Source organism: Lissotriton helveticus, chromosome 5_1, assembly GCF_964261635.1.
Source record: "Lissotriton helveticus chromosome 5_1, aLisHel1.1, whole genome shotgun sequence".
Taxonomy (NCBI): Eukaryota; Metazoa; Chordata; class Amphibia; order Caudata; family Salamandridae; genus Lissotriton; species Lissotriton helveticus.
Genome location: NC_136065.1, coordinates 5,136,506 through 5,163,617, shown reverse-complemented (window position 1 = coordinate 5,163,617; position 27,112 = coordinate 5,136,506). Strand labels below are relative to the sequence as shown.

Here is a 27,112-nt window from a genome sequence, read left to right as displayed (position 1 = left end):
CACAGCTCTCAATCGCTTCCACAGCTCTCAATCGCTTCCACAGCTCCCCGTAGCTTCCACAGCTCTCAATCGCTTCCACAGCTCCTCCCATATTTGCACAGCTCCTCCCATAGCATCCACAGCTTCTCTCATAGCTTCCACAGCTCATCTCATAGCTTGCACAGCTCCTCCCATTGCTTCCACAGCTCCTCATAGCTTCCACAGCTCCCCGTAGCTTCCACAGCTCTCAATCGCTTCCACAGCTCTCAATCGCTTCCACAGCTCCTCCCATATTTGCACAGCTCCTCCCATAGCATCCACAGCTTCTCTCATAGCTTCCACAGCTCATCTCATAGCTTGCACAGCTCCTCCCATTGCTTCCACAGCTCCTCATAGCTTCCACAGCTCCCCGTAGCTTCCACAGCTCCTCCCATATTTGCACAGCTCCTCCCATATTTGCACAGCTCCTCCCATAGCATCCACAGCTTCTCTCATAGCTTCCACAGCTCATCTCATAGCTTGCACAGCTCCTCCCATTGCTTCCACAGCTCCTCATAGCTTCCACAGCTCCTCCTAGCTTCCATAGCTTCTTTCATAGCTTCCACAGCTCTTCCCATAGCTTCCACAGCTCTCAATCGCGTCCACAGCTCCCCATTGCTTCCACAGCTCCTCTCACAGCTTGCACAGCTCCTCCCATAGCTTCCACAGCTCTCAATCGCTTTCACAGCTCCCCATAGCTTCCACAGCTCTCAATCGTGTCCACAGCTCCCCATTGCTTCCACAGCTCCTCTCATAGCTTGCACAGCTCCTCCCATAGCTACCACAGCTCTCAATCGCTTTCACAGCTCCCCATAGCTTCCACAGCTCTCAATCGTGTCCACAGCTCCCCATTGCTTCCACAACTCCTCTCATAGCTTGCACAGCTCCTCCCATAGCTTCCACAGCTCTCAGTCGCTTTCACAGCTCCCCATAGCTTCCACAGCTTCTCTCAATCGCTTCCACAGGTCCCCATAGCTTCCACAGCTCTCCACCTTTTCCACAGCTCCTCCCATAGCTTCCATAGCTCCTCCCATAGCTTCCACAGCTCTTCCCATAGGTACCACAGCTCTCAATCGCTCCCACAGCCCCCCATTGCTTCCACAGCTCCCCATCTCTTCCACAGACGCCCAACGCTTCCACAGCTCCTCCCATAGCTTCCATAGGTCTCAATCGCTTCCACAGCTGCCCATAGCTTCCACAGCTCCCTGTCGCTTCCACAGCTCCTCCCATAGCTTGCACAGCTCTCCATACTTCAACAGCTCCCCATCTCTTCCACAGCTCCTCCTATAGCGTCCACAGCTCCCCATTACTTCCACAGCTCCCCATCACTTCCACAGCTCCCCATAGCTTCCACAGCTCCTCCCATAGCTTCCACAGCTTTCTATTGCTTATACAGCTACCCATCTCTTCCGCAGCTCCCCATAGCTTCCACAGCTCCTCCCATAGCTTACCCAGGTTTCAATCGCTTCCACAGCTCCCTATAGCTTCCACAGCTCCTCCTATAGTGTCCACAGCTCTCCATTACTTCCACAGCTCCCCATCACTTCCACAGCTCCCCATAGCTTCCACAGCTCCTCCCATAGCTTCCACAGCTTCCCATTGCTTATACAGCTACCCATCTCTTCCGCAGCTCCCCATAGCTTCCACAGCTCCTCCCATAGCTTACCCAGGTCTCAATCGCTTCCACAGCTCCCTGTCGCTTCTACAGATCCTCCCATAGCTTCCACAGCTCCCTGTTGCTTCCACAGCTCCTCCCATAGCTTACCCAGGTCTCAATCGCTTCCACAGCTCCCTGTCGCTTCTACAGATCCTCCCATAGCTTCCACAGCTCCCTGTTGCTTCCACAGCTCCTCCCATAGCTTACACAATGCCTCCCATAGTGTCCACAGCTGCCCATAGCTTTAACTGCTCCCCATGGCTTTTACAGCCCCCCATTACTCCCAGGTTCACCCCTCACTTTGGGCAATTAACTCCCCCTGGGGGCTGCCCCCGTGGGCACTAACGTCCAAAGTGAGCTGTATAAGTGTTGAACCAACTCACCTGGTTCTCGGTCTCTGAGTCCAAGGAGCTGGTGGCGTCATCCAGGATGAGAATCTGGGGGTCCCGCATCAGGGCCCTGGCGATGGCTACTCGCTGCCTCTGACCCCCCGACAGCTTCCCTCCCCTCTCGCCGGCGTCTGTGGAAGGAGGACAGGAAGGCATTAGATATCTAGAAATGTGGGGGTAAACGGGGGACACAAGGGGCACAATGTTTCCAAGCGTGTGATACTCTGTGCAAATATGGAAGTTGTGCCCACATGGGGGTCCTAACATGGGCGCACACAAGCCTTGCACCTCGCAGTGCTAGGGAGAGCCCTCTGCTTACAAACCCCTTCCCCTACTGTTGAAATGAAACTCACAGCTCAGCTGATGTTGCACCTTTGGTACCCAGGCTCCTTCATTCATGCCCACAATACTCACCAGAATGCTACACATATGTATTAATATGATTGGTGGACAGGCCAACATCCGTTTACAGAAGACTTCCTGTGTGCAACCACTGTGAGCTCACTAGTTCCTTGCTTGTGGAATGGTCCGCACCACCCCATACTCTTTGTGGTCCTGATTGTTCATAGCTTCCTAGCGCCTCTCATTTCAATTACTTCCTTGCATCCCAGTTAAGCAAGTTTCACTCAGTATTTGTAGGTCTCGGCTACACAGTGCTTGCCCTTTCTTTTCGAAGCATGTTGTATATACTTTGTGGGCATACTGCCCGCCCATTGCTTTTCATTTGTTTCTTGGAGTGTTCTATAAAAAGCATTGCTTGCATGCGGTTAATCTTCCCTTTAGGCCCCTCCTTTTCATGGCTGTTCCCTCCCACCGAGCATAGCTCAATTACTTGTACCCTTACACTTTTGTGCCTGCATGTTGGTTTCTCGGGCACTATTTTTTCTTTTTGTAGAGCCACTCTACAGAGAGCATGTTTAGTAGCTGGCTCTGTCGTTTGCTCCCTCAGGCCATCTGTTTGCTTCTTTCTAAGGGGGGGGCGATGAACTCTGCTCCGCCGGCAGATTTCACAGAGTTTTGGAACTCCGCGCTCCACTTAGGGCCTGAAGTTTTTCGAAAAAACTCAGCTGACCACTTGATACCCATGTCTAACTTCTCATTATCTAAAACTGCAAATTACGAACTAACTAAAAGGAGAGAGGAAAATCAGACAGACAGCCTATCTGAAACAAAATTAACAGTACACTATGGCTGCTAATTTCACTTCTCCGTGGCCTATGTGCAAAACCCTTTCCACTCCTGCTCTGTCTGGGGGTAGTCAGTGAGTCACCTCTTGGGCCCCACCTTTCTCAAGAGTCTGGGGGCAGATCAGCCATTGTGCTGCTGCTTCAAGCGAACAACATGGAATCGGACACTTTTACCAGAGCACAAGGGAGCCTGGAGAAACCCAACACCAAATCCAGATATGCACTGACATGCAATGCACCCCCTGTGCAGAGATAAGGAACGCCATGGCACACGCAGAGGTCGGAGATGATGTCTACGGGAGAGATCCGACTGTAAATGGTGAGGGTCCTCAGCAGTCACGCATGACTTATTTTATTGTGTGTGTGGGAAGAATAAGTATTCTAAAATATTCATGTAAGTCAATGTTAACATTTTATTACTTATTTTACGTATAGTACCCAGGGCAGAATGGATTATGTTATTACCCAGTAAGCCTCTGTTCTTGGCATTTAGAGCTGAAGATTCACATACTTCACATACTCCTGCCATCTAGTGTTGAGTCTGGTTGTTTGTAAGTTGTATTTTTTCTAAGAAGTCTTTCCAGTCACGGGATAGGTGACTCCTCCTTTCGGTGATAGTGCGCATAAGCATCGACTCCATTGTTAGATTGCTTTCCCGCAAGAGGGTGAAAATGGAGTAAGTGAGTGTAGTATAGAGATGTTCATACATATATAATGCAAATAATGAGACCTGCAACAACTACAGGTGCCCGGGGAGGTGGGAGGGCGCATCTGAATCTACAACTCTACATGCCAAGAACAGATGCTTACTGGGTAAGTAACAATCTGTTTGAGGCATGTGTGGTGTAGATACACATGATTTACATAGACTTTATAGAAGTATTCTCCCAAAGCGGTGGCGAACTGGTAGATGTTGCAGTTGTCTGAAAAAGTGTCTTTAGCACTGCTTGGCCTACATTGGCTTGTTCACATACTAACACATCCACACAATAGTGGTTGGTAAATGTGTGTGGTGTGGACCGTGTTGCTGTCTCACATATGTCAGCTATAGGAGTGTTACATAAAAAGGCCATAGTTGCTCCTATTTTGCAAGTGGAATGCGCGCTAGGAAGAATAGATCAAGTTCTTTTAGCTTTAGCATAGCAAGTCTGAATGCCTTTAATAATCCATCTCGAAATACCAGATTTAGAGATAGTATTGCCCTTGTGAGGTGGAGAAAGTGCAAGAAACAGTTGCTTTGTTTTGCGAAAATCTTTTGTCCTTTCAATATAATACAATAGCGCTCTTCTGACAAAGTGTGTGAAGAGCTCTTTGGGCTACTAAATCGGGTTGAGGGAACAACACAGGTAACTCAACTGATTGGGTAAGATGAAAAGCAGGAACAATATGAAGTGATAGCAATGAAGAAGGCAACCTTCCATGAAAAGAACTGTAAAGGACAATTGTGTAATTGTTCAAAAGGTTGACCAATGAGCCTCGTAAGCACAATGGTGAGATTCCACACTGGTGCCGGAGGTGTTCTGGGTGGTTTAACTCTTTTTAGGCCTCCATAAAGGCTTTAATCACAGGAAATTTGAACAAAGATAAATGCTGTCTGTTTTGCAAATATGCGGCTGCTGCTGCAAGATGCAATCGAATAGATGTGTAGGCTAAACCATGGTGCTGTAATTGAAAAAAGTAACAAATAATGTTTTGAACAGAAGCATCAAGAGGATTCATTTTGTTGTTGTTACAATAGACAGCAAATTGTTTCCCTTTAGCTGCATAACAAGCTCTGGTGATACATTTAAGTATCCAAACTCTATGACTTCAGGAGACAAATCGCTAAGTTTAGCTCCTTGGGGTTTGGGTGCCTAATTTCTCCACGGTTCTGAGGAAGAAGGCGGGAGGTGAGATGCAGCTTTTGATGTGGGACGACTGATAGTTCCAAGAATGTGGTGAACCAGGGTCGAGGGAGCCATGTGGGAGCCATAAAAATGAGTGTGAGCGATGTTTGCCCGAGCTTTAAAATCAGAAACATGAAGGAGCGGGAGAGGCGGAAAAGCGTAGGAAAATATCCCTGACCAGTTCATCCATAGGGGCATTTTATGTTGTCCACTGTGGCAAACAGATCTATTTGTGGGAATCCCCATTTCTGAAAGTATGGAAGGAGAACTTGGGGCTGAAGTTCCCACTTGTGTATTTGCTGCCTGTGTCTGCTGAGGAGGTCGTCAATCTGGTTGTTTACCCCTGGAAGGTGTTCTGCCAGAAGATAAATGCTGTGATGGATTGCCCAACGCCAAATGGTCCGAGAGAGGCGTGACAGTTGTAGAGAGTGCCCCCCGTTTTTGTACATAGTACATAGCTGTCATGTTGTCTGTGAGGACTAGGACAACTTTGCCTGTGAGGTGAGACTGAAAGGCTTTCAGCGCTAGAAATAGTGCTTGAAGTTCTAGGTAGTTGATGTGAAGATGTTTGTGTTTGTTGTCCCAGAGCCCTTGAATTGTGTAGTTGTGGAGATGGGGACTCCAACCTGTGAGAGATGAGTAGGCTCTTAGTGCGACTTGTGGAATAGGGTCGATGGAGGGCCACTCTTTTGATAGTTTTTGTGTGTTTCACCATTGCAGAGAGTGAAGGGTGCGGCTGTCTACCAACACTCGATCTGTTAATTGACCCTGTGACTGATTCCACTGACGTGCTGAGCATTCTTGTAGGAGACGCATGTGCAGTCTTACATGAGGCACGATTGCGATGCATGATGCCATCATTCCTAGCAGCTGCATGAAGATTCTGGCTGGTAGGTATTGGTTGGACTGAAACTGTAATAACAGAGTTTGAATATTTCGAATTCTGGATGCACTTGAAGAGGCTAAAGCTGTGTTAGTGTTGAAAGTCGCTCCCATATAGGACTGTATTTGTGAAGGCTGAAGATTGAGACTTTTTTGTATTGACTGTGAAACCCAATCGGTGGAGTAGGTCTAATGTGTTCTGAGTGTGTTGCAAACACTTTTGGTGTGTGCTGGCTTTGACGCAAGCCAATTGTCTAGATATAGGAAGACGTGAATTTGTTGCCTTCTGAGATGAACTGCCACTACTGCTAGACATTTTGTGAACGCTCTGGGTGCAGTAGTTACTCCGAATGGAAGTACTTTGAGCTGATAGTGTTTACCTGCTATCACAAATATGAGATATTTGCGATGATCTGGGTGGCTCGGAATGAGAAAATATGAGTCATTTAAGTCTAGCGTGGACATAAAATCGGCTTGTTGCAGCCGTGGAAGCGATTGCAGAAGTGTTACCATATGGAAATGTTCTGACAGTATGTACCGGTTTAACTCTCTTAGATCCAAAATTGAACCGTTCCTTTTGGGGATTAGAAAGTACTGAGAGTAAACCCCTGAACACTGGTAATGTAACGGAAATGGTTCTATGGCTCCCTACGTCAAGAGAGATTGCACCTCTTGTTTGAGTAGCTGTAGGTGCTCTAACAAGAGTTTGTGAGTGTGGGGTGGAATATTTAGAGGATTGGTGGTAAGCTCCAGGCAATAACCATGTCGGATAATGTTGATTACCCATTTGTCTGATGCTTTGCCAAATGGGGAGAAACTGTTGAACGGGGGGAATTGTGGGCAAGTCACAGATTGTTGGGGGAAGGGGAGTTACGTGCTGTGGCGCCTTTACCCCTACCCTTGGAGTTGTTTCCTCTGTACCCTCCGCTATAAAAACCTCTAAAGGGAGAGGGCTGTGTGATGATTTTAAAAGATGAAGCATTTGGGTCTCATGATGTGGCTTTGGACCCTCTTTAAGATCAGCATCGAAAGGAGCCTCTATTTGATGGGGACTCGAGCGCTCCCATGGACTTCGCCCCTTCAATATCTTTCTTCAGTTTTTCTAAAGCTACATCGACTTGAGGGTTAAACAGTTGATGTTTGTCAAAAGGACTGTTTAAAATGGACTGCTGAGCTGCAGGTCCAAACCCTGAAATCCTGAGGCAGGCATGTCTTCTTAGGAGAGAGCTGGTATTAATACCCCTCGCTGCCGTGTCCGCAGCGTCTAAAGCGCTTCTAATGGAGGAGCTAGAACTGAGTTTACCCTCCTGCACCAACTGTTGTGCTTTAATTTTGTGTTCATCTGGGAGATGTTGAAGTAGTTGTTCCATTTCATCAAAGTGGATCTCAAGATTTATTATATTTAATTAACAGCAGTGATTCATTGTTTCCTTGAAATTCATATCTCCGAAACCCTCTGGTGGATTTTTATCGTTGAGGTATCTATTTAAAGTTAAAATTACAACCTATTTTTTCATAAGTTAGTGTCAGATTTTTATTGAGTTGTGCTTCCTTATTATTGAATTCTTTTGGTACTTTTTTATGCTTTACACTTGTTCCTTTGATAAAGTCTGACATCTCAGTCCTGGGTAGCCGTGACTCAGAGCAAAGATTTTCAAACAAACCTGACGGGGCCGGATACGGGTTTGTGTAATTATTATGGTGATGTTACACAACCACATCAAGTAATAATCCACATTTCCTCATACTGGGGACTACTCTTGCCCTTTATTGGTCTTTAGACAGAATAACGGGAAAAAATATCCTCACATCAAAATATCGAGTCTCTAATATTCTGATATGAAAATATCGTCCGCAAGAATATCAATGTCAAGAATATTGATGTCAAGAATATCAATGTCAAAAATATCAATGTCAAGAATATCAATGTCAAGAATATCGATGTCAAGTATATCAATGTCAATATCGATGTCAAGAATATCGATGTCAAGAATATCAATTGCGAGGGCGCGCGACGCGGCAAACAAAATGGCCTCTCCCACTTGAGCTCCGCGATTTCAGGCGGCGCTTTTTCACGAAGGACTTGCTTCCTGTCAGCATTCCCCTACAGAAATGGCTGATTATCGAATCAGAAATGCCCCTCTGCAGCTGGGTATGCTTTTCCTAACTTGAAATGCATTTTTTTATGTAGAAAAATGCGAAAACGCTCCTTCCTCGATAACGGCCGCCATTTTGTTTTTGTTTTTACTCGTTTTTTTTCTCAAAACGATTTTTTTTCCTCTTTTTCTTGAATATGACCCTCCTGTTACCTCTTTTTTTCATCTACTGCTGCAACTTCAGGGCATTTATCCCGTCTGACTGTCTCATGGATGTTTCCTGGATCTATTTTTACCTCAGCATTACTCCTTTGAATGTGCATCATTGGCATATGAGGTACACTTTTTGATCCACGTATCTGCGATACCATTCTTTCGCAGCTTGCGGTATTTTTGAGCGCCTAATCTCTTTTTTGTGTGCTTTTCACTTCGCTGTTGTGGTTTTTTGGGTCAGTTCATCACTTACGCACCCAGGTGGTCCGCTTCCTCTTTACTTCTACACTGGTCCTCTCAGAGTTCGCCACAATGAAGCACGCACACAACTCAAAAGCTTCAAATACCGCCTCCGCTACACGCAAGGACCCTGCTTCCTCTGGTAAGCGCCTCTAAGTCTCCACATCCTGTCACTCTTGATGATATTATGGAGGAGCTACGCCTAATTCGCCCTTTTATGGCGGATACCACTACTACATTACAGAGACTGGACGAAAAATGGTCCAATCTGGATAAGAGGGTATCAGATGTTGAGCAACAAATCAGTGATGCCCACGAGGTAGTTGCCAAGGTTGCTAGCCTCACTAAGGAAGTTGAAATGCTCAAGAAATCCTCTGAGGATTTGGAGAATCGTAATCGTAATAGGCGCAACAATCTGCGCATATATGGAATTCCGGAGAATTCTGAGGGGTCAGACATCATCCAATTTCTAAAAACTCAAGTCTTACCTATCACTGGATTGCCTAAGCATCTGGATGTGAATATTCAAAGGGCGCATCGTCTTGGACCAAAAAACTCTTCAACCTCTTCTAAACCCAGAGGCATCATCGCTTATTTTCTTCTCTACTCTGACCTTATGGCTATTCTTCACTCTGCTAAACAGCACAAGCAGTTACTATGGACTGGGCACAAACTCTTTCTTACTCAGGATGTTTCAAAGCAGACTGCTGCGCGACGCAAGGAGTTTCTGGACCTACGACCTACGCTACGATCCTTGAACGCTAGATATGGCCTCATTCACCCTTGCATTTTCAAAGTTACTTACAAAGAAAGAACTTTCCGTTTCGATGACCCAGCGGACCTTTGGAAGTTCATCAACACCCATAAGGAAGACCCCATGGAACACAGCAGTTCTTAATGTTTCTGTGTTTTTGTCTGCTGTTTTATAACTTCTCGTTATGTTGTTCTTCATTGTAATATGTTCTTGTTCTTCTCACCTTGTTTTTTAGGTCTTCTCTTCAATTGTTTTGGCTCTAACTTCCCCTCATTGTGCTGTTCCGTTGTATGTTTTATACATCCCAGTACGCTGCCTTCCTTTCACAATTGTTTGGTAAGTTCCCTTCATTTGTTTTACATTGTCGTGTTCGGTCTCCAGACCCATTTGTATTTTTTTTATCTTCCTCTCTTGTATCCAATGTTTTTGAGACCATACATTTGACATTCTCTTTAGTTGTGCGGCCGTTTGTCCTTTGCTGCCCCGGCTCTCACTTTATTGTCCTTCTTGCTTTTGTCCTACATGGCTGAAGCCTTTTGGTTTTTCGCCATCTTTTTTTTCCTCTACTTTATCTCAGGGGAGCTTCTCCCACTCTTTTTCCCTTCATCTTCTCTCCTACTCTTTTATTTTCCACGTGGCATTCTTTATTTACTTCTGCTCTCCTCGTTCTATTTCCCTTTGTCATATTCAGACTCTCCTTCATCCTTTCAATTTGCCTCATAATTCACCTATTCTTTTCTCTAAATTGTGGTAGTGGTGTATTATATCTTTTCAGGATTATTTCCTTCCTTTCAACAGTCTTTCCTTCCTCTCCTAAGCTGTTTATCTTCTGTTTGTGTCTATCTCATCTCTCCTCATTTTTTTCTATCTTCATGCATATCTTTCTTTTTTTTTCTCTTAAATGAATGGTCTTCGTTTAATATCTTGGAATGTTAAAGGTCTTCGTATCCTGGTTAAAAAACAAAGGGTTTTATCTCATTTAGCAAGATTGAAATGCCAAGTTGCTTTGTTACAAGAAAGTCACCTCTCTCAAAAAGACCTTTCCTCTTTACGCAAGCAGTGGGTGGGTGAGGTATTCTGTTTGCCTTCAGTTAATAATAAGAATGGTGTTATCATTTTGTTTCACAAATCCTTGTCAATTCAGCTTAAAAATTAGATTTCTGATTATGTTCGCTGATGACACCCTTCTGCTATCAAAGTCCCCAATGGGGATACAGCGTGTTTTAAATGGCTTTGTGGATTTTTGTGGGGATCACGGGTTAGAAATCAACACTCTCAAGACCAAATTTATGGTTTTCAATCCCCCGCCAAAACTACGATTTAACCCTACCATTGGCCAGACCAGACTTGAAAGGGTGCGCACTTTTGAGTACCTCGGACTCATGTTAAATGAGAATATGACTTGGTGCACACAACAAGAGAAAGCACTACTCACACTGGCCCAGTACTCGGGAGGTGTTATGAGGCTCATGGGAAAAAAACAGGTCATACATCAAACCTGTCGGCCCACCTCTCCAGATTTATAGGGCACAGGCAAGGGGGGCCGCTATGTATGGCTGTGAGTTATGGGGTCATGTAGCTTCACCAGAACTGGCGAGAGAGGAGAACAAGTTTATTAGGCGGGTGGGTACGACTTCCGCCCAGCACGCCCCTTGTTCCACTGAGGTTAGACTTAGGGCTGCGTCCTTTAAGTGAAGAACTGGCACTGCGTCCCTTGGTTTATTGGCGTAGGTTGTGGGTAGTCCCAGAACTGATCAGTTATAGGCAGGGTCTACAGGAGGTGCTAGCTATGCCTAATGCTGGGAAAATTAAATGGCTTAAATTTATTAAAACTGAGCTGGAGGGTCTAGGCCTATCGACACTCTGGTCTGATCCATCATCCACATGCCCGTTAATTCCCAAAAAGAGACTGGCAAAGGTCTACTATGACAGTAAACTAGCGGCACTCTGTTGTCGGCAAAATTTGGGGACACTCACGGAGTCATTCCTACGCTTTAAGGACACCTACAGTTTTGAACCAGCCTTGGACAAACTATACCCTGCTTTACTCAGGAAACTCTACTTGCAATGGAGGCATGGGACCCTTCCACTCCGAGTTCTAACTGGCAAGTGGAGCGAATCAACAGTTAGTTTATGCCCGGCTTGTAGAGTGGCCAACGAATCTGAGCTCCATATAATCTTTTTTTGCCCGGCCTACAACGACTTCCGTAAGAAATGGATCGTCCCTGTATGCAGGAATTTGGGGTTTGTGGAGTGTCTGGCCGCGTTTAGAGTGCTGAAAACAGACTTGTCTGAACCCATTGTTTTTCCTGTGGCCAAATATCTAGGTGCAATGTGGTTTCTCAGAAGTCAGTGCCTTAAGGCCGGCTATTGATTTTCACTGTAGCAAAAACGTGAAACTCTGCACTATCGAAAGTTTTTATGGACTTTGATGGACTTGAAATGTTTTTAAATGTTTTATTGTTTTAACAATTATGAAATGGATTTTTGTATATCTTTTATGGTGGTAAACCTACCGAAATAAAGATTTATGAATGAATGAATGATTCAAATGGTAGATGGTTGTATTTAGATGTTACAGTTAATAGCTCAGATTTATCCTTTTGCAATGCTTATGGTCCCAATGGTATTGATCTTACTTTTTGGAATGACTTCTCTACATTTTTATCCTCTTGCACCAGTGTTGATTTAATTGTTGGAGGTGATTGTAATCAGTTAATGGACCGTAAATCTCAGACCAGATATATTCCTAACAAAATGCAAAAGTCCTTTTATAAAGCAATCTCTTCTAGAGGTTTAATTGACTCCTGGAGATTGTCTCACCCGGATACCCTGGAATCTTCTTTTTTTCCCCTGTGCATGCATCACATTCCCGGATTGATTATATTTTCCTCACCCAACATACTTTTCAATTTATGACAAATATTGAAATTGGTTCTATTCTTATTTCTGACCATGCCCCCGTTATCCTTGACATTGATTTACCTTCACCTACCCCCAAGTCCCGTCGTTGGCGTTTTAATAATTCTCTCCTTCTGGATCCTCAATTTACTGATCAATTTACTCTTTTTATGGATGAATTCTTTCACAACAATCTTAACTCTACTTCCCAGTTCCATTTTGTTTGGGATGCTTTTAAAGCTTCCGCTAGAGGCTTTATCATTGATTTTGTTTCTCGTAAAAAGAAACAGGCCCTCTCCAAACCCTCCCTTATCCTTAAACAGATCAAAGACCTGGAGCATATTTTTTATACATCTAACTCTCCTGATGCCCTTTCTTCCCTTATTAAAGCGAAACTTCAATTTAATAAATTCTTTTGTGAGGCGGCCTGCAATCATCTTTTAAAATTTAATTCTAAAATGTATGGAGGGCGCAATAAAGTCGGCAGATCTCTTGCTAATTATCTCAAAATTAAGAAACAAAAATCCAACATAGCTGTCATTACTGATGCGCATGGGAATCGTCACAGCACGGATGATAAGATTCTTGATTGTTTTGTTCAGTACTACTCCTCCTTATATACTCCTGAATCGATCCCATCCCCTTCTCAAATAGACTCATTCTTTCTCAACATACCTAAATCTTCTTCCACAGATGTTGATTTCCCCTCACTTGATGCTCCCATCTCTGAAAAGGAGATTTTGCAAGCAATCACTCTTTTACCCAAAGATAAGTCTCCTGGCCCGACGGTTTTACTGTGCGCTTTTATTTTTATTTTAAAAATCATCTAATACCTCACTTATTCTCCTTGATAGCTTCCTTTCTCTCTATGGGGGAATCCAAAGGTTCTTTTACTCAAGCTATGTTATGCCTACTCCTTAAAAAAGACAAAGATCCCTCCCTCTGCAAAAATTATCGGCCAATTTCTTTAATCAATACGGATTGTAAAATATATGCAAGAATTTTAGCTTCTCGATTGAATACGGTTGTTCCAGACCTCATTAATATTTATCAATCCGGTTTCGTGAAAGGCAGATCTATTACGGATAATTCTAGAACCCTCCTCAACATTATTCATCTTGCTTCCAAGATGAATGCACCCCTCGCTGCCATCACCCTTGACGCTGAGAAAGCATTTGACAGGGTTAATTGGCACTTTATGTTTGGGGCTCTGCGTTGGCATGGTTTCAGTCCCCATATCATTGCTCTAATCCAATTACTATATTCAGCCCCCTCTACTTCTATTTGGGTTAATGGCGCTCAGTCAGCTTATTTCCCTTTACATAGGGGTACCAGACAAGGTTGTCCTCTGTCTCCCCTCCTTTTTATTTTAGCCTTAGAACCTTTCCTTGAAAAGATTCGGTGCTCCCCCTCTTATTCCGGTTTTGTTTATAAATCACTAGCATATGCTGATGATATTTTACTTTATATTTCTAACCCTGCTACTTCTTTACCTGCCCTTTTTTCCTTACTCAAGGAATACTCCTCGGTCTCTGGATATAAGCTGAATATTGATAAGTCCGAAGTCTTACCTCTTAATAAGTACAGTCTTTCACATATGTTTCACGATTCCGGTTTCAAATGGAACCCAACGAGTATCAAATGCTTGGGTGTTTTATATGCTAATTCTATCAAGGATACTATCAAAATCAATCATAAATATATTCTGTTCAAGCTCTATGCTCTTATAGAACATTGGTCTCCCCTATTTTCATCCTGGTGGGGAAGATTGGCAACTATTAAAATGATGCTTCTCCCCATTATTAACTTCTACCTCTCTATGCTGCCCATTTCCCTCCCTGCTTACTTTTTTACGCTTATTAATCATATCCTTGTTCGCTTTCTTTGGAACAACCGTAAATCCAGGATATCTCTGTTTCGCCTTCAGCACCCAAAACACTTGGGAGGGGTAAATGTTCTCAACCTTGTTCGTTTCCATTCTTCCTTCACTTTAAAACAAATCTGGCCCTTCCTAACTGACTCATCCTCTCCCCCTATCACTGCATGGAGTGCCTTAGAGCTAGCCAACTTTCGCCTTTCCCCTTCCATGCTGCTATTCATTTATCTCAACCCCCTAAACGCTTTCTTTCACCGACTTTCAAACTTTCCAGATCGCTTTCACTCTCATTGTTTCGCTTTATTTTTTCTCAAGCACATTTATACTCCCTTACACCGTTATGGTATAATCATTCCCTAAAGATTAATAACAAAGCCCTTTTTTGGAAGGAATGGATTGACAAAGGTATTATGTATGTTGATAAGCTCTCCGTTAATGCTTTCTTAATGGATTTTTCAGATATTTGCTCATCCTTTCAATTATCTAGTAAGCATTCTCCCCAATTCCCTGATTTTAAACTAGCTTTATCTACCCTCATCTCATACCACATTTTATTATCTGATAATGCTCCATCAGACTCTACTCCTTTAGATTTTACCACCCCACACAAAGCTGCCACTATTAAAAAGATCCTCTCCCGCTCGATTCCTGACCGCCCTAAATCCAAACCCGAACTTGCATGGGAAAAGGAACTAGCACAGGAATTTTCTTTTCCTACTTGGGATTCTATCTGGTCTAAAATTCACACCGTATCTCATTCAGCTAGCACTACTCAGATCCTTTATTTTTTTTATAATCGACTTTTCCTTACCCCTTCTGACCTTTTCAAGTTTAAAACCTTAGATTCCAGTCAATGCTGGTCATGTCCTCATCCTGATAGTAATCTCTTTCATATGTTTTTCCAATGCCCCTTGGTTAATTCCCTTTGGCGACATATTTGGTGCAAGCTGAATGATATTTTAAGCTCCAATCACACTTTTGACATTGTTCATATTTTTCTAGGTGGTTCTTCCCCTATTTGGAATGTTTCAAATACTGTTCGTAAATTTATAGACTTGTTCATAGCTATTTCTCTGCAGATTATTACTACAAACTGGAAAGATACTGCAAAGATATCCTATACGGCATGGTGGAATCTGTTATGTCACCATCACAGACTTGATCGTGCCTATGCTACGACCACCTCTCTTATGATTAAAAGAGATTTGTTATGGTTACCTTTAACTGATTTTCTTTCCAGACGTTTATCATAATATGCCTCAATTGTTTCTTATATGATATTCAAATTTTCTATTTTCTGTTCTCCTTTTCTTTTCCCTTCCTTTCTCTCTTTCTTCCTTTTCTTTTCCTCTCTTTCATTCTTTCTTTCTTCTATATTTTACAAAACAAACAAAAAAAAAAGCATTTTCTCTTAGTATATACATTATGTTTTCAATTTTTTGGGGGATTTCTTGTTTTTACAATTCACATTGATATTGTTCCTTTCCATTTTTCCAGTTTTTGCGTATTGTATTGTGATTTTGTACTAATGTTTTACTTGGCATATTTGATTTAATAAAGCTTTCTAAACTTAAAAAAAAGAATATCAATTGCAAGAATATTGATTTGAAGCTAAGTAATAGTGGATTTCAAAATATAAAAGTCATTAATATCGTCTGTAAAAATACAGTTGTTTAAAATATTGTTTTTTAATTAGTGTTATGTATTTTAGTATATATTTTAAGGAATGTGATTTAATTGTTTTGTATACGATTATGTTTTTCAATATATGTGTTAGATTTTTAGTAGTTATTAAGTTTAATTTAATGAAATTTTGTGTTTTTTACTTCTGCAGCGGGTCATGGGTTTATAGGGGTATAGGGTGGAAAGTAATTTAATTATAATAAATTAATGATTGTTTTGTATTTAATATTTATTTAATTAATATTTCATTGTGCTTTTTTTTGGGGGGGGTACATGTTATGTGTGGGGTTTATAGGGGTAAAGGGTGGGTAGTCATTTATTTTTAATTTATTAATAATTAGTTGTTAATTAATATTAATTAATTAACTGGTAACTGATTATGTTAATTGTGTAATTGTTTTAGATGCGGGTTGTGGGATTATAGGGGTGCAGAGTGGGAAGTACTTACCATTAGAAGTATAGGATGACAATATTTTTGACATCCATATTTTGGTCACGATATTTGGGTATGGGGATAATTTAAGGGTCGATATTTTGTCAGTGAACCCTCTTTATTCTTTGATTACCAGTCTTTGTTTTAATACATCCTATTTCAGACTCTAAAAGTTTGGGACACTTGTCCAGGGTTGAAAAGGGACATTGTTGAAGGTTCCCCACTGATCTGTGTTATCTTCCTTCTCCTTTGCTCCCTCTTACGAGCTGTCAAGGCCTCGATGAAGGTTTTTACCCTGAAAAGGAAGTTCTCCTGTATGCTTTCGCTGACCATGCTCTGTGAGGATGATGATGAGGAAGACTTGCAAGATGGCGAGGAGGGGGCGTGTCAGGAAGTGTTTCATTTGACGAGTATTGAACTATCGTAAAGATGCTTGGGGCTGTCCTGCGGGCGGCGCTAAAAGGCAGAAATGGGAAACCCCTGTGAATGCCTCGTGTAATGCGTATATAATGTACCCGCTCTGATACCCTAAAGGGTCATGTTCGCGCTATATAAAACTTTATAAATAAATGGGAAACATCCTTTACAACGCAACTTTTACCACGCAGTGCCTTTACGACGCAACTTTTACAACGCAAACCATTACAATGCATTGCACTGGGGGGCGCTCTAGGATAGGGAATAGGTTTAATGTACTATCCAACACCTTCCCTACTATCCACGGGGACTGGAGTTGGAATAGTAAATTAAACTATTCACTACCCAGCGCCCCAAAGCACTATGCGTTGTAATGGTATGCGTTGTAAAACTTGCGATGTAAAGGTAGGCATTGTAAAAGTATGCGTTGTAACGTCATACATCCTAAATAAATAAACCCTTAACTTCTAGAGTCACTTGACTTTACTAGATAAGGGAGCCTCCAGCCGCGCAGCTGAGGTCAGGGGTCATGTCGGCAGCAGGAGGTTCCGATCTAGGTACTTCTTGCATCCGCCTGGCTAGAGCACAAATTCCTAGGGACGTGTCACTAATTCTAGAAGTTTCTAAAGTTGGGTCTACATGTCTGTACTGCCTTTACTCTGGGAGCTCCTCTGGTTGGCAGATGCCGGTTGACCCCTGTCGAGGACTTTGTACGTGAAATACAGAATTGTGATCATGTTTCTTGTATTTGGAGACAGGTGCACTCGTTCCTCGGTGACTTCTTTGAGGGCCAGAGAGGATAGAGATGGGGTTCAGCCCCACATCGCTGTCCACATGAGGTCACTGTGGGGATGCTGGCCCCTTCGTTGCCTGTTCATTGAGAGTGAGGGGTCTTACCTGTCTTATACTGGTCCTTGAAAGACGTGATGAACTCATGAGCGTTGGCGTCTCTGGCCACCTTCTCGACAGCTTCCATGGGCTGGAGCCCTAACCCGTAACAGATGTTCTCCTGCAGAGAGCGGGCGAACAGCACCGGCTCCTGGCTCACCAGCGCCACCTGCAGAACAGACAAGGTAACACATGAGCACACAGTGCTAACTCTCTAGCGGCACCTGTAGAAGAGACAAGGTAACACATGGACCACCAGTGCCAACTCTCTAGCGCCACCTGCTGAAGACACAGGGCGACACATGTACACACAGTGCTAACTCTCTAGCACCACCTGTAGAAGAGACAAGGTGGCACATGGGGACACAGTGCTAACTCTCTAGCGGCACCTGTAGAAGAGACAAGGTAACACATGGACCACCAGTGCTAACTCTCTAGCGCCACCTGCTGAAGACACAGGGCGACACATGGACACAGAGTGCTAACTCTCTAGCACCACCTGCAGAACAGACAAGGTAGCACATGGACACAGTGCTAACTCTCTAGCATTACCTGCCGAAGAGACATGGTAACACATGAACCACCAGTGCTAACTCTCTAGCGCCACCTGTAGAAGAGACAAGGTAACACATGTACACACAGTGCTAACTCTCTAGCACCACCTGCAGAAGAGACAATGTAACACATGTACACACAGTGCTAACTCTCTAGCGCCACCTGCAGAAGAGACAAGGTAACACATGGACACACAGTGCTAACTCTCTAGCGCCACCTGCAGAAGAGACAAGGTGACACATGGACACACAGTGCTAACTCTCTAGCGCCACCTGCAGAAGAGACAAGGTAACACATGTACACACAGTGCTAACTCTCTAGCACCACCTGCAGAAGAGACAAGGTGACACAAGGACACACAGTGCTAACTCTCTAGCACCACCTGCAGAAGAGACAAGGTGACACGTGTACACAGGGCTAACTCTCTAGCGCCACCTGCAGAAGAGACAAGGTGACACGTGTACACACAGTGCCAACTCTCTAGCGCCACCTGTAGAAGAGACAAGGTAACACAAGGACACACAGTGCTAACTCTCTAGCACCACCTGCAGAAGAGACAAGGTGACACGTGTACACAGGGCTAACTCTCTAGCGCCACCTGCAGAAGAGACAAGGTGACACGTGTACACACAGTGCTAACTCTCTAGCGCCACCTGCAGAAGAGACAAGGTAACACATGGACACACAGTGCTAACTCTCTAACGCCACCTGTAGAAGAGACAAGGTAACACATGTACACACAGTGCTAACTTTCTAGCACCACCTGCTGAAGACACAAGGTGACACATGGACACACAGTGCTAACTCTCTAACGCCACCTGTAGAAGAGACAAGGTAACACATGTACACACAGTGCTAACTTTCTAGCACCACCTGCTGAAGACACAAGGTAACACATGGACACACAGAGCTAACTCTCTAGCGCCACCTACAGAAGAGACAAGGTAACACATGGACACACAGTGCTAACTCTCTAGCGCCACCTGCAGAAGAGACAAGGCGACACATGGACACACAGTGCTAACTCTCCAGCGCCACCTGCAGAAGAGACAAGGTGACACGTGTACACAGTGCTAACTCTCCAGCGCCACCTGCAGAAGAGACAAGGTGACACGTGTACACAGTGCTAACTCTCTAGCGCCACCTACAGAAGAGACAAGGTAACACATGGACACACAGTGCTAACTCTCTAGCGCCACCTGCAGAAGAGACAAGGTAACACATGGACACACAGTGCTAACTCTCTAGCACCACCTGCAGAAGAGACAAGGCGACACATGGACACACAGTGCTAACTCTCTAGCGCCACCTGCAGAAGAGACAAGGTGACACGTGTACACAGTGCTAACTCTCTAGCGCCACCTGTAGAAGAGACAAGGTAACACATGTACACACAGTGCTAACTCTCTAGCACCACCTGCTGAAGACACAAGGTAACACATGGACACACAGTGCTAACTCTCTAGCGCCACCTGCAAAAGAGACAAGGTAACACATGTACACACAGTGCTAACTCTCTAGCGCCACCTGCAAAAGAGACAAGGTGACACATGTACACACAGTGCTAACTCTCTAACGCCACCTGTAGAAGAGACAAGGTGACACGTGTACACAGTGCTAACTCTCTAGCGCCACCTGCAGAAGAGACAAGGTGACACGTGTACACAGTGCTAACTCTCTAGCGCCACCTGCAGAAGAGACAAGGTAACACATGTACACACAGTGCTAACTCTCTAGCGCCACCTGCAGAACAGACAAGGTGACACGTGTACACAGTGCTAACTCTCTAGCGCCACCTGTAGAAGAGACAAGGTAACAGATGTACACACAGTGCTAACTTTCTAGCACCACCTACAGAAGAGACAAGGCGACACATGAACACACAGTGCTAACTCTCTAGCGCCACCTGTAGAAGAGACAAGGCGACACATGAACACACAGTGTTAACTCTCTAGCACCACCTACAGAAGAGACAAGGTAACAACACCTAGGCACATGGTGCTAACACTCTAGTGTCGCCTGCAGCAGAGAAAAGTTGACATATGGGCACAAAGTGCTAACTCTCTAGCGCTATCTGCAGAAGAGACACGGACACATGGACACACTATAATGGCGCACCATTGCCACCTGCAGAAGAGACAAGAACACACTATAATGACTCAACAGTGCCACCTGCAGGAAGGGACTGAGCACTCCTGGGGATGCAAACCTAACTCTGCAAGATCCAATAAGGGACAGGGTGGCACATGGGCACATAAAACTGGCTCTAGGCCACCTGCTTCAGTAAGGGACAGAGTGCGACATGGGCACGTAATCCCTGTTCTATGCCATCTGCTACAGTAAGTGACAGGGTGACCGATGGGCAGCTAATCCCGGCTGTACACTACCTGCTACAGTATGGGGCAGGGTAACAGATGGGCACATAATCCTGACCCTATACCACCTGCTACAGTAAAGGACAGGGTGACACATGGGCATATAATCCTGACCCTATAGCACCTGCTACAGTAAAGGGCAGGATGACATATGGGCATATAATCCCGACTCTATAAAACCTGCTACAGTAAGTGACAGGGTGACCCATGGGCAGCTAATCCCGGCTGTACACTACCTGCTACAGTACGGGGCAGGGTAACAGACGGGCACATAATCCTGACCCTATACCACCTGCTACAGTAAAGGACAGGGTGACACATGGGCATATAATCCTGACCCTATAGCACCTGCTACAGTAAAGGGCAGGATGACATATGGGCATATAATCCCGACTCTATAAAACCTGCTACAGTAAGGGGCAGGGTGACACATGGGCATATAATCCGGGCTCTATATCACATGCCACAATATAGCACTGGGTGACACACTGGCACATAAAACCGGGTTTGTACCACCTGCTGCAGTAAGGGACAGGGAGACACGGGCACATAATACCAGCTCTGTACTACCTGCTACAGGGTGCCACACGGATGCACAATACTGGCTCTATATCACCTTCCACAGTAAGAGACCGGTAATAAGGGTACATAATCCCAGCTCTATATCACCAGCTACAGTAAGGGACAGGGAGACATATGGAAATATAATGCTGGCTCTATTCCAGTGCTTAATTTGAGCCAGTGGTTTCCGGTGCTCCGCACTGCACTTAATGGTCAACACTGGCACTTATAACAGCCTGTCAGATGCTGATAATCAAAGGTAAAGTGCCTTGTCTCCTCCTTTTAACAATACATTTGGTTTACTCCTAAATGGCATATTTATTTTACCTGTAAAACCCTAGTATCGGGTAGCAAGGTGTACTTAGGACCCTTAAGTTCAGTGTCACTAGTGGACTGCAGCATCCAGTGTGCCGTCCTCTACAGTGACACCGTAAACATGACTGCAGCTCAGCCACCAGTAGCTTGGCTGTGCATGGTATAAATACAACTTCGGCCAGTCAAAACACCCCTCTTGACATGCTTAAACTTTTAAATATTTATAGGTCACTCCTGAGTAGGCCTTGTTGCATATAAACTTGAGAAAAACAAGGGGAACCCTACTCACATAGGAACCATGGGCAAACAGTTATATCAAAGAACAACGGTTCCTGCGGTTTAATACTTAGATATATACTTAATATATGGCTTGATAGCAATTGGCACTAACACAGAGGGTTTACAGGGATGGCTGAAAGGAATACACAGACAATTATACACATCTCAAGAATGTTTTTACTTCTTTATATCAGTCATATTCAATCACATTCAAATTGTGATTGAATACGACCGATATAAAGAAGTAAAAACATTCTTGAGATGTGTATAATTGTCTGTGTATTCCTTTCAGCCATCCCTGTAAACCCTCTGTGTTAGTGCCAATTGCTATCAAGCCATATATTAAGTATATATCTAAGTATTAAACCACAGGAACCGTTGTTCTTTGATAAAAATGTTGCATACAAAGGCAGGGTGCATGGTACATAAATGTAGAACATGTAAAGGTTTAATGATAAACATGCCATTACAGTCAAAATGCTGTCATAACTATTTTCACTGTAGAAGGTATGACTGAACCATAGGAAAGCACTGGCATGCAAATGTGGGCTAAGTTACAGAAAGGAAACTGTTAAAATTGTACCTTTGCCCTGCCTTAAGCCCCTGGAAGCCTGATCTGTACTTTGTTCTCCCACTTCAGACTGCCAATAATTTGTACTTAAATAGGTGTAAATGAGGTGTGCGCTTACTCCCAGGTGCAAACCAATAGGCTGAACTGAAAGGGTAGAGATGACCCACTGAACCTGGCAGATAATGCAAATAGTGCCTGGAGGATCCTATTGACATGAAAGTGTCATGTCCTGCTTGAATGTTACATCCTGCATTGACAGGTCTTGGGGCGCACTTCAAAGAGGCCTCCCTTGTCACAGGAAAATGTTAGCTGACACTTGGGCAAGACCCTTTGTGAGAAGTTGGCCTGGTAGGGGATGTTTCCAATTCTGGAACCACCTACTACCTGACCAAACAATCCCCTTATGGTGTCTGGTTGTAAGTCAACCTTATTAGACAAGCTATCCTAGGGGTAGCATGGACTAAGCAGCCTAAAGGCTTAACTTAAGAGGTCGTGTTAAGCGAGCTGTTTTACCACATACAATCCTGTAATACCAAATGAAAGGACACCACACAAGTATATATTATAAAAATATATGTGTTTATTACTAAAAACAATCCCCAGTATTCTTTATGAATAAAGGGGCACAAGCGTTAAATCAAAAAGCACTGTTTAAACATACAAGTTGCACAATTATGGATGAGGGCAGGGGGCCACTCAAACCATATACTAAACAAGTGGTATAAGAGAGGCCACTCGAGCAGTGGTTAGGCCTAGGGCCTAGGGAATCGCTGGGAGCAGTCAGGACAAGCAATGCTGAAGTCGGGAATGGCCCTCGGGATTCGGGAGATGTGCGGAAAGCGCACGCATGCACCAATGTTAACCAATGGTGCGTAAAAGTCAAAGAGTTAAAGTTTAAGGACACTTCCGCTGAACCTAGAGGAACAAAACTTAACACACAGACCCTAGAGGTGTGCACCAGTGTGGGAACACCGGCGGAGCAAAGTTACCTCACCCACAGGAAGTGGGTGCACAGGGTCGAAGTGGCGTCGGGTTTTGACACGCAGGCTCTTGGTGCTTGAAGCTGAAAGGGCTGCAGGCAGGGTGAAGACGAAGTGTCCGGTGGAGTCCAAGGGTGGACTCAAGTTGTAGAGTACCTGAAAGCAGAGGGGACAGAGTCTGGGTCACTCAGCAGTGACCAGGGTGGAACCAGGACGGAACCAGGCAATGTCGGGCGCAATCAGGTGGTCGTCGAGGCGCTTCTCTTCGCTGTCACGTGGGCTCTGGGGCATCTGCGACGTCCAGGAGCAGGTCACGATCTGTCCCACGCAGGCTCTCACCGTCGGTGCAGTCGGCTTCCGGTTTGGAGCAAACAAGCCTTGGTAAGAGCAATCCACGCGGGATTGGAAGATGGCGTCTCCCTCGGACCAGGAAGGTCAGAGTCGGGGCTCCCTTTCAGGGGAGCTGGTGTGGATCTGGAGCAACCAGAATCACGAGTCTTCTTTTGTAGTTCGTCGGCACAGGGACCACAAGCCAGCTGGCAAGTGACCGGGCCAACGCGTTGAGCCAAATCGTGCCAAAGGGCCCCACGCAGCACTCGTCGAGTGTGGAGGGCTGAACTTCGGCTCAGGAGTAGCTCAGGGTGGGGGCTTCTCAAACCCCGGTGTACAGCTTCGAGGGTCACTCGTGGGCTGCACGGTCAGCGTCTCGTGGTCACTTCAAGATGGCGTGCCCCACGCTTCCGGTCGCCTCCACGGGTCTCAGCTTTGCAGGGACTGTGGATCGGGCTGTTAGAAGCTGGGCAGGCTTGATCTCGTCGATCTCAGTCGCTCGAGTTCCGGCGGGAACTGCAACTAAGTAGACGTCGAGGGCTGGATGGTGCCTGCTGCTGCAGGGTGGTCACTCCTTGACCACAAGGGAGATTCTTCGGGCTTCCACGTTGAGATGGAGGGCGAAGGGTCCAGAATATCGTTTCAAATGTTTCTTCCAGGAAATCTGCTGTGCATTGGCACTGCTCCCACTCTTATTCGAATCTGGTGGGCGTGATTACCTGCTAGGTCCCCTCCTATGGGGGGGACCCAGGAAGTGGGTGGATACACCCCCTTCCTTTGATCCAGGCCGCCCTGGCACGAGGGCTGGAGTGCCCCAGAACCGGTTTGGCCGGATTATGCAAGGGGCAGCCTTGTGCGCCCCAGGCAGTGTCTGGTTTCTTTCAAACCTCCCTGCTACAATACACTATCTCCTGTCTGGAGGGCGGTGACACCCTCCTGTGACAGGAAACCCTTTGTCCAGGACCCCCTTGACTGAGTTTCGGTCAGCTCCAGGGGTCCAGACATTTGTCTGTGGCAGAGGCATCCATTTTGTGGATCTTAAGGCCTTTGGAGAAATCAACCGCATTAAAGTGAAGTAACATGTCTTACCCCTCTAGAGGGGTGGAATGCCATCCCCGTCGCCAGAACTGGCGAGGGGATGGTATTCCAAAGCGTATGACACCTTACACGACATGTTTTGATAAAGCCAAACCAAAGTTGCTAAATAACCGCGAGGATTATAAGGCACTTAATAGTATATGGTATGGCATTATCCTGAAACAGCTTAGGGATTTGTTCCCGACGGCTGCAGACAGGCTCAGCTCATGCTAGAGCTCCATCTCACATAAAACCACGCACTCAGCCTCCAGGATTGATGAGGCCTTTCTATAGGAGTGGCTCACAGGTTTACATGTGTCCAGATATAGGTTTAGACATAGGTATACTATATCTAAGCAAGGGGTGTGTACACCACCTTACCCCAGCTGAGTGATCAGCCAGTTGTGTCAATTTAAGAACCAGCCAGGGGTGGCAAAAGATATGCTGCAGCCCCTGGTAGGCCTTAGTGGCTCCTATGCCCTGGGCACCTATAGTGCGTTATACAGGGGCTGACAAGGAGTCCATTTCCAATTTGTGGTATGTACCTAGGGTACATGGAATCCATTTTACAGAGAGAGCAGATGGCCTGGGGCCCTGATTAGCAGGGAACCAGGTCAACTAAGTCAAAAACCAGCTAAACACAGGCAAAAAAATCTGGGGTAACCATAGTCAGGTAGCCACCTTCCTACATAACCCCCCCCCAAACGAAAGGAGATAAGGCTATCCTTGGCCAGGTAAGCCTATATTGCCTGAGTGGCCATATAAGGAAGTACCTGCACTAGCATGGGTACCCCCTGTCTCATGGTCCACTAAGCAGTCCCTCACCCTTTGGGTATTAGAGGGTCTCCACCATAGGGAATCACTACCTTGGGTGTGTTTATGCAAAGTTAAAGGCTGGTTTGGATATGGAGTTTTGAAGTGAGGCTCTACTAAGTTAGGGCTTGGCTTCCTCCAATTATCTTCCACCATGTGTGCCTTTCTTTCTTTAACTGAGTTGCACTGTGCTCTCAGGGTCAACCTCTGGCTACCTAAAGCTGGAGGCTGGGTCCCTCTGTTTGGCTTGCTGGAGGGACAGTTCAGGTTTGGGCCCTTTGGGTCCCAGGTTTGGCTGTGCCCAACAGAATCCATCTGGGGGAGGTCCCTAACTGTTTTTAAGGGGGCTCCCTCAGGAGTTTTTAAAGTTTTCACCTTACTAGGGCTACTAGTTTTGGTGCACCTAATCTTTTGATGGGGGTGCTTTATTTGACAGGGGGCCCTCTGGGTCTCACTGTCCTTCTTGTCCTCTGCAGCCCTGGGCTGGCTAAGGCAAGGGAGAGAGGGGCAGGTTACCTGCTCCAGACTGGGTCCCACCTGAGAAGGGTCCACTGACATCAGAGGTTCTGTCAGGCAAGGCCCAACCACCTCTGGGGCAGTTCCTTCATCAGGGGTAAGATCAGTTCCCTGAGGAGGCTGATCCTGTCCTAAAGTCTGGTGAGGGGGAGATTTCTCTTCCTCCTCCATGCTCTCAGTTTGTGTGGAGTTATCCATCATTTCAGGTTTCACAACACACATGTCAGTTTGAGTTTGGGCTGTGGCCATCACAGCCCCACCAACCTTTTCAGGAGGAGACTCAGTTTGGGTTTCTGCTGTTATCATAACAGCTTTGCTATTCTGTTCAGGAAGAGCTTTTGCTAAAGATGGGGCAGGGAGTATCTCCGCCCTACCAACCTTTTCAGGAAGGACATCTTGAATTGGGGCTGTAGCCATTACAGCCCCACTAACCTTTCCATTGGAATTTACCATTCTAGAATGGATTTCCTGTTCAACCCCAGCCCAGGCTGAGATTTCTAAATCATTACCCAGTAGACAGTCTACAGGCAAGTTTGGGGACACTGCCACTCTCTTTGGGCCAGTGACACCTCCCCAGCTGAGACTTACTACTGCCATGGGATGATTTGTTTGGATGCCATCAATGTTTATTACCTGGTATGTGGCACCAGGTAAAAGTTGCTTAGAGGGGACTATGCCATCAGCCACCATGGTGATGCTAGCCCCTGTGTCTCTAAAAGCTTCAACTCTTAAACCATTGATGATGGGTTCTTGTCTATACTTGCTCAAAGTATTTGGGCAAGCAGAGAAGTTGGCAAACCCCATGCCAGCCTCATAAACAAGATTAGTGGGTGATGGGGACCTGGATAGGCCAGGGTCCACCTGAGTTCCAAAAGTAAACCCACCCAGATTCCTGGGTGTGCTTCCACTTCCTGGGGGATTACTGCTGACAGTAACAGGAGGTGTTGAAGCTGGTTTTGGAGGTATATTTTCTTTATTGTTATTCTTGGGACAACAGTTGTCTGTTTTGTAATGCCCCACCTGTTTACAGGCATAACAATAAGGCTTTTTCTCAGTTGAAGAAGTGTCTTGGGACCCACCCCCATCCTTGGAGTTTTGGGGCCCTGGGGAAGTCTTTTCTTTATTTTTATCCCCACCCTTATCTTGAGGCTTGGTAGACTCCTTCTTCTGGTTACTGTCCTGATTCTTAGGCCTTATCCTGGTTCTGACCCATTTGTCTG

The 27,112-nt window shown here is 45.3% G+C and overlaps 1 protein-coding gene across 5 annotated transcripts in view; it reads right to left on the bottom strand.

Moving 5' to 3' along the window:
- Window positions 1–27,112, bottom strand: part of TAP1 (transporter 1, ATP binding cassette subfamily B member) — a 109,910-nt gene that overhangs the window by 10,231 nt on the left and 72,567 nt on the right. For all 5 annotated transcript variants that reach the window (XR_013594636.1, XR_013594638.1, XR_013594637.1 and 2 more), the window contains exons 10-11: window positions 17,530–17,689; window positions 2,059–2,195 (exon numbers count right to left, since the gene is read on the bottom strand). Coding sequence is in view for 2 of the 5 variants with exons in the window: in XM_078641562.1 (XP_078497688.1) it covers window positions 2,059–2,195; window positions 17,530–17,689 (297 nt within the window). In the remaining 3 variants the exon portion in view is untranslated. The remainder of the gene's footprint in view (window positions 1–2,058; window positions 2,196–17,529; window positions 17,690–27,112) is intronic.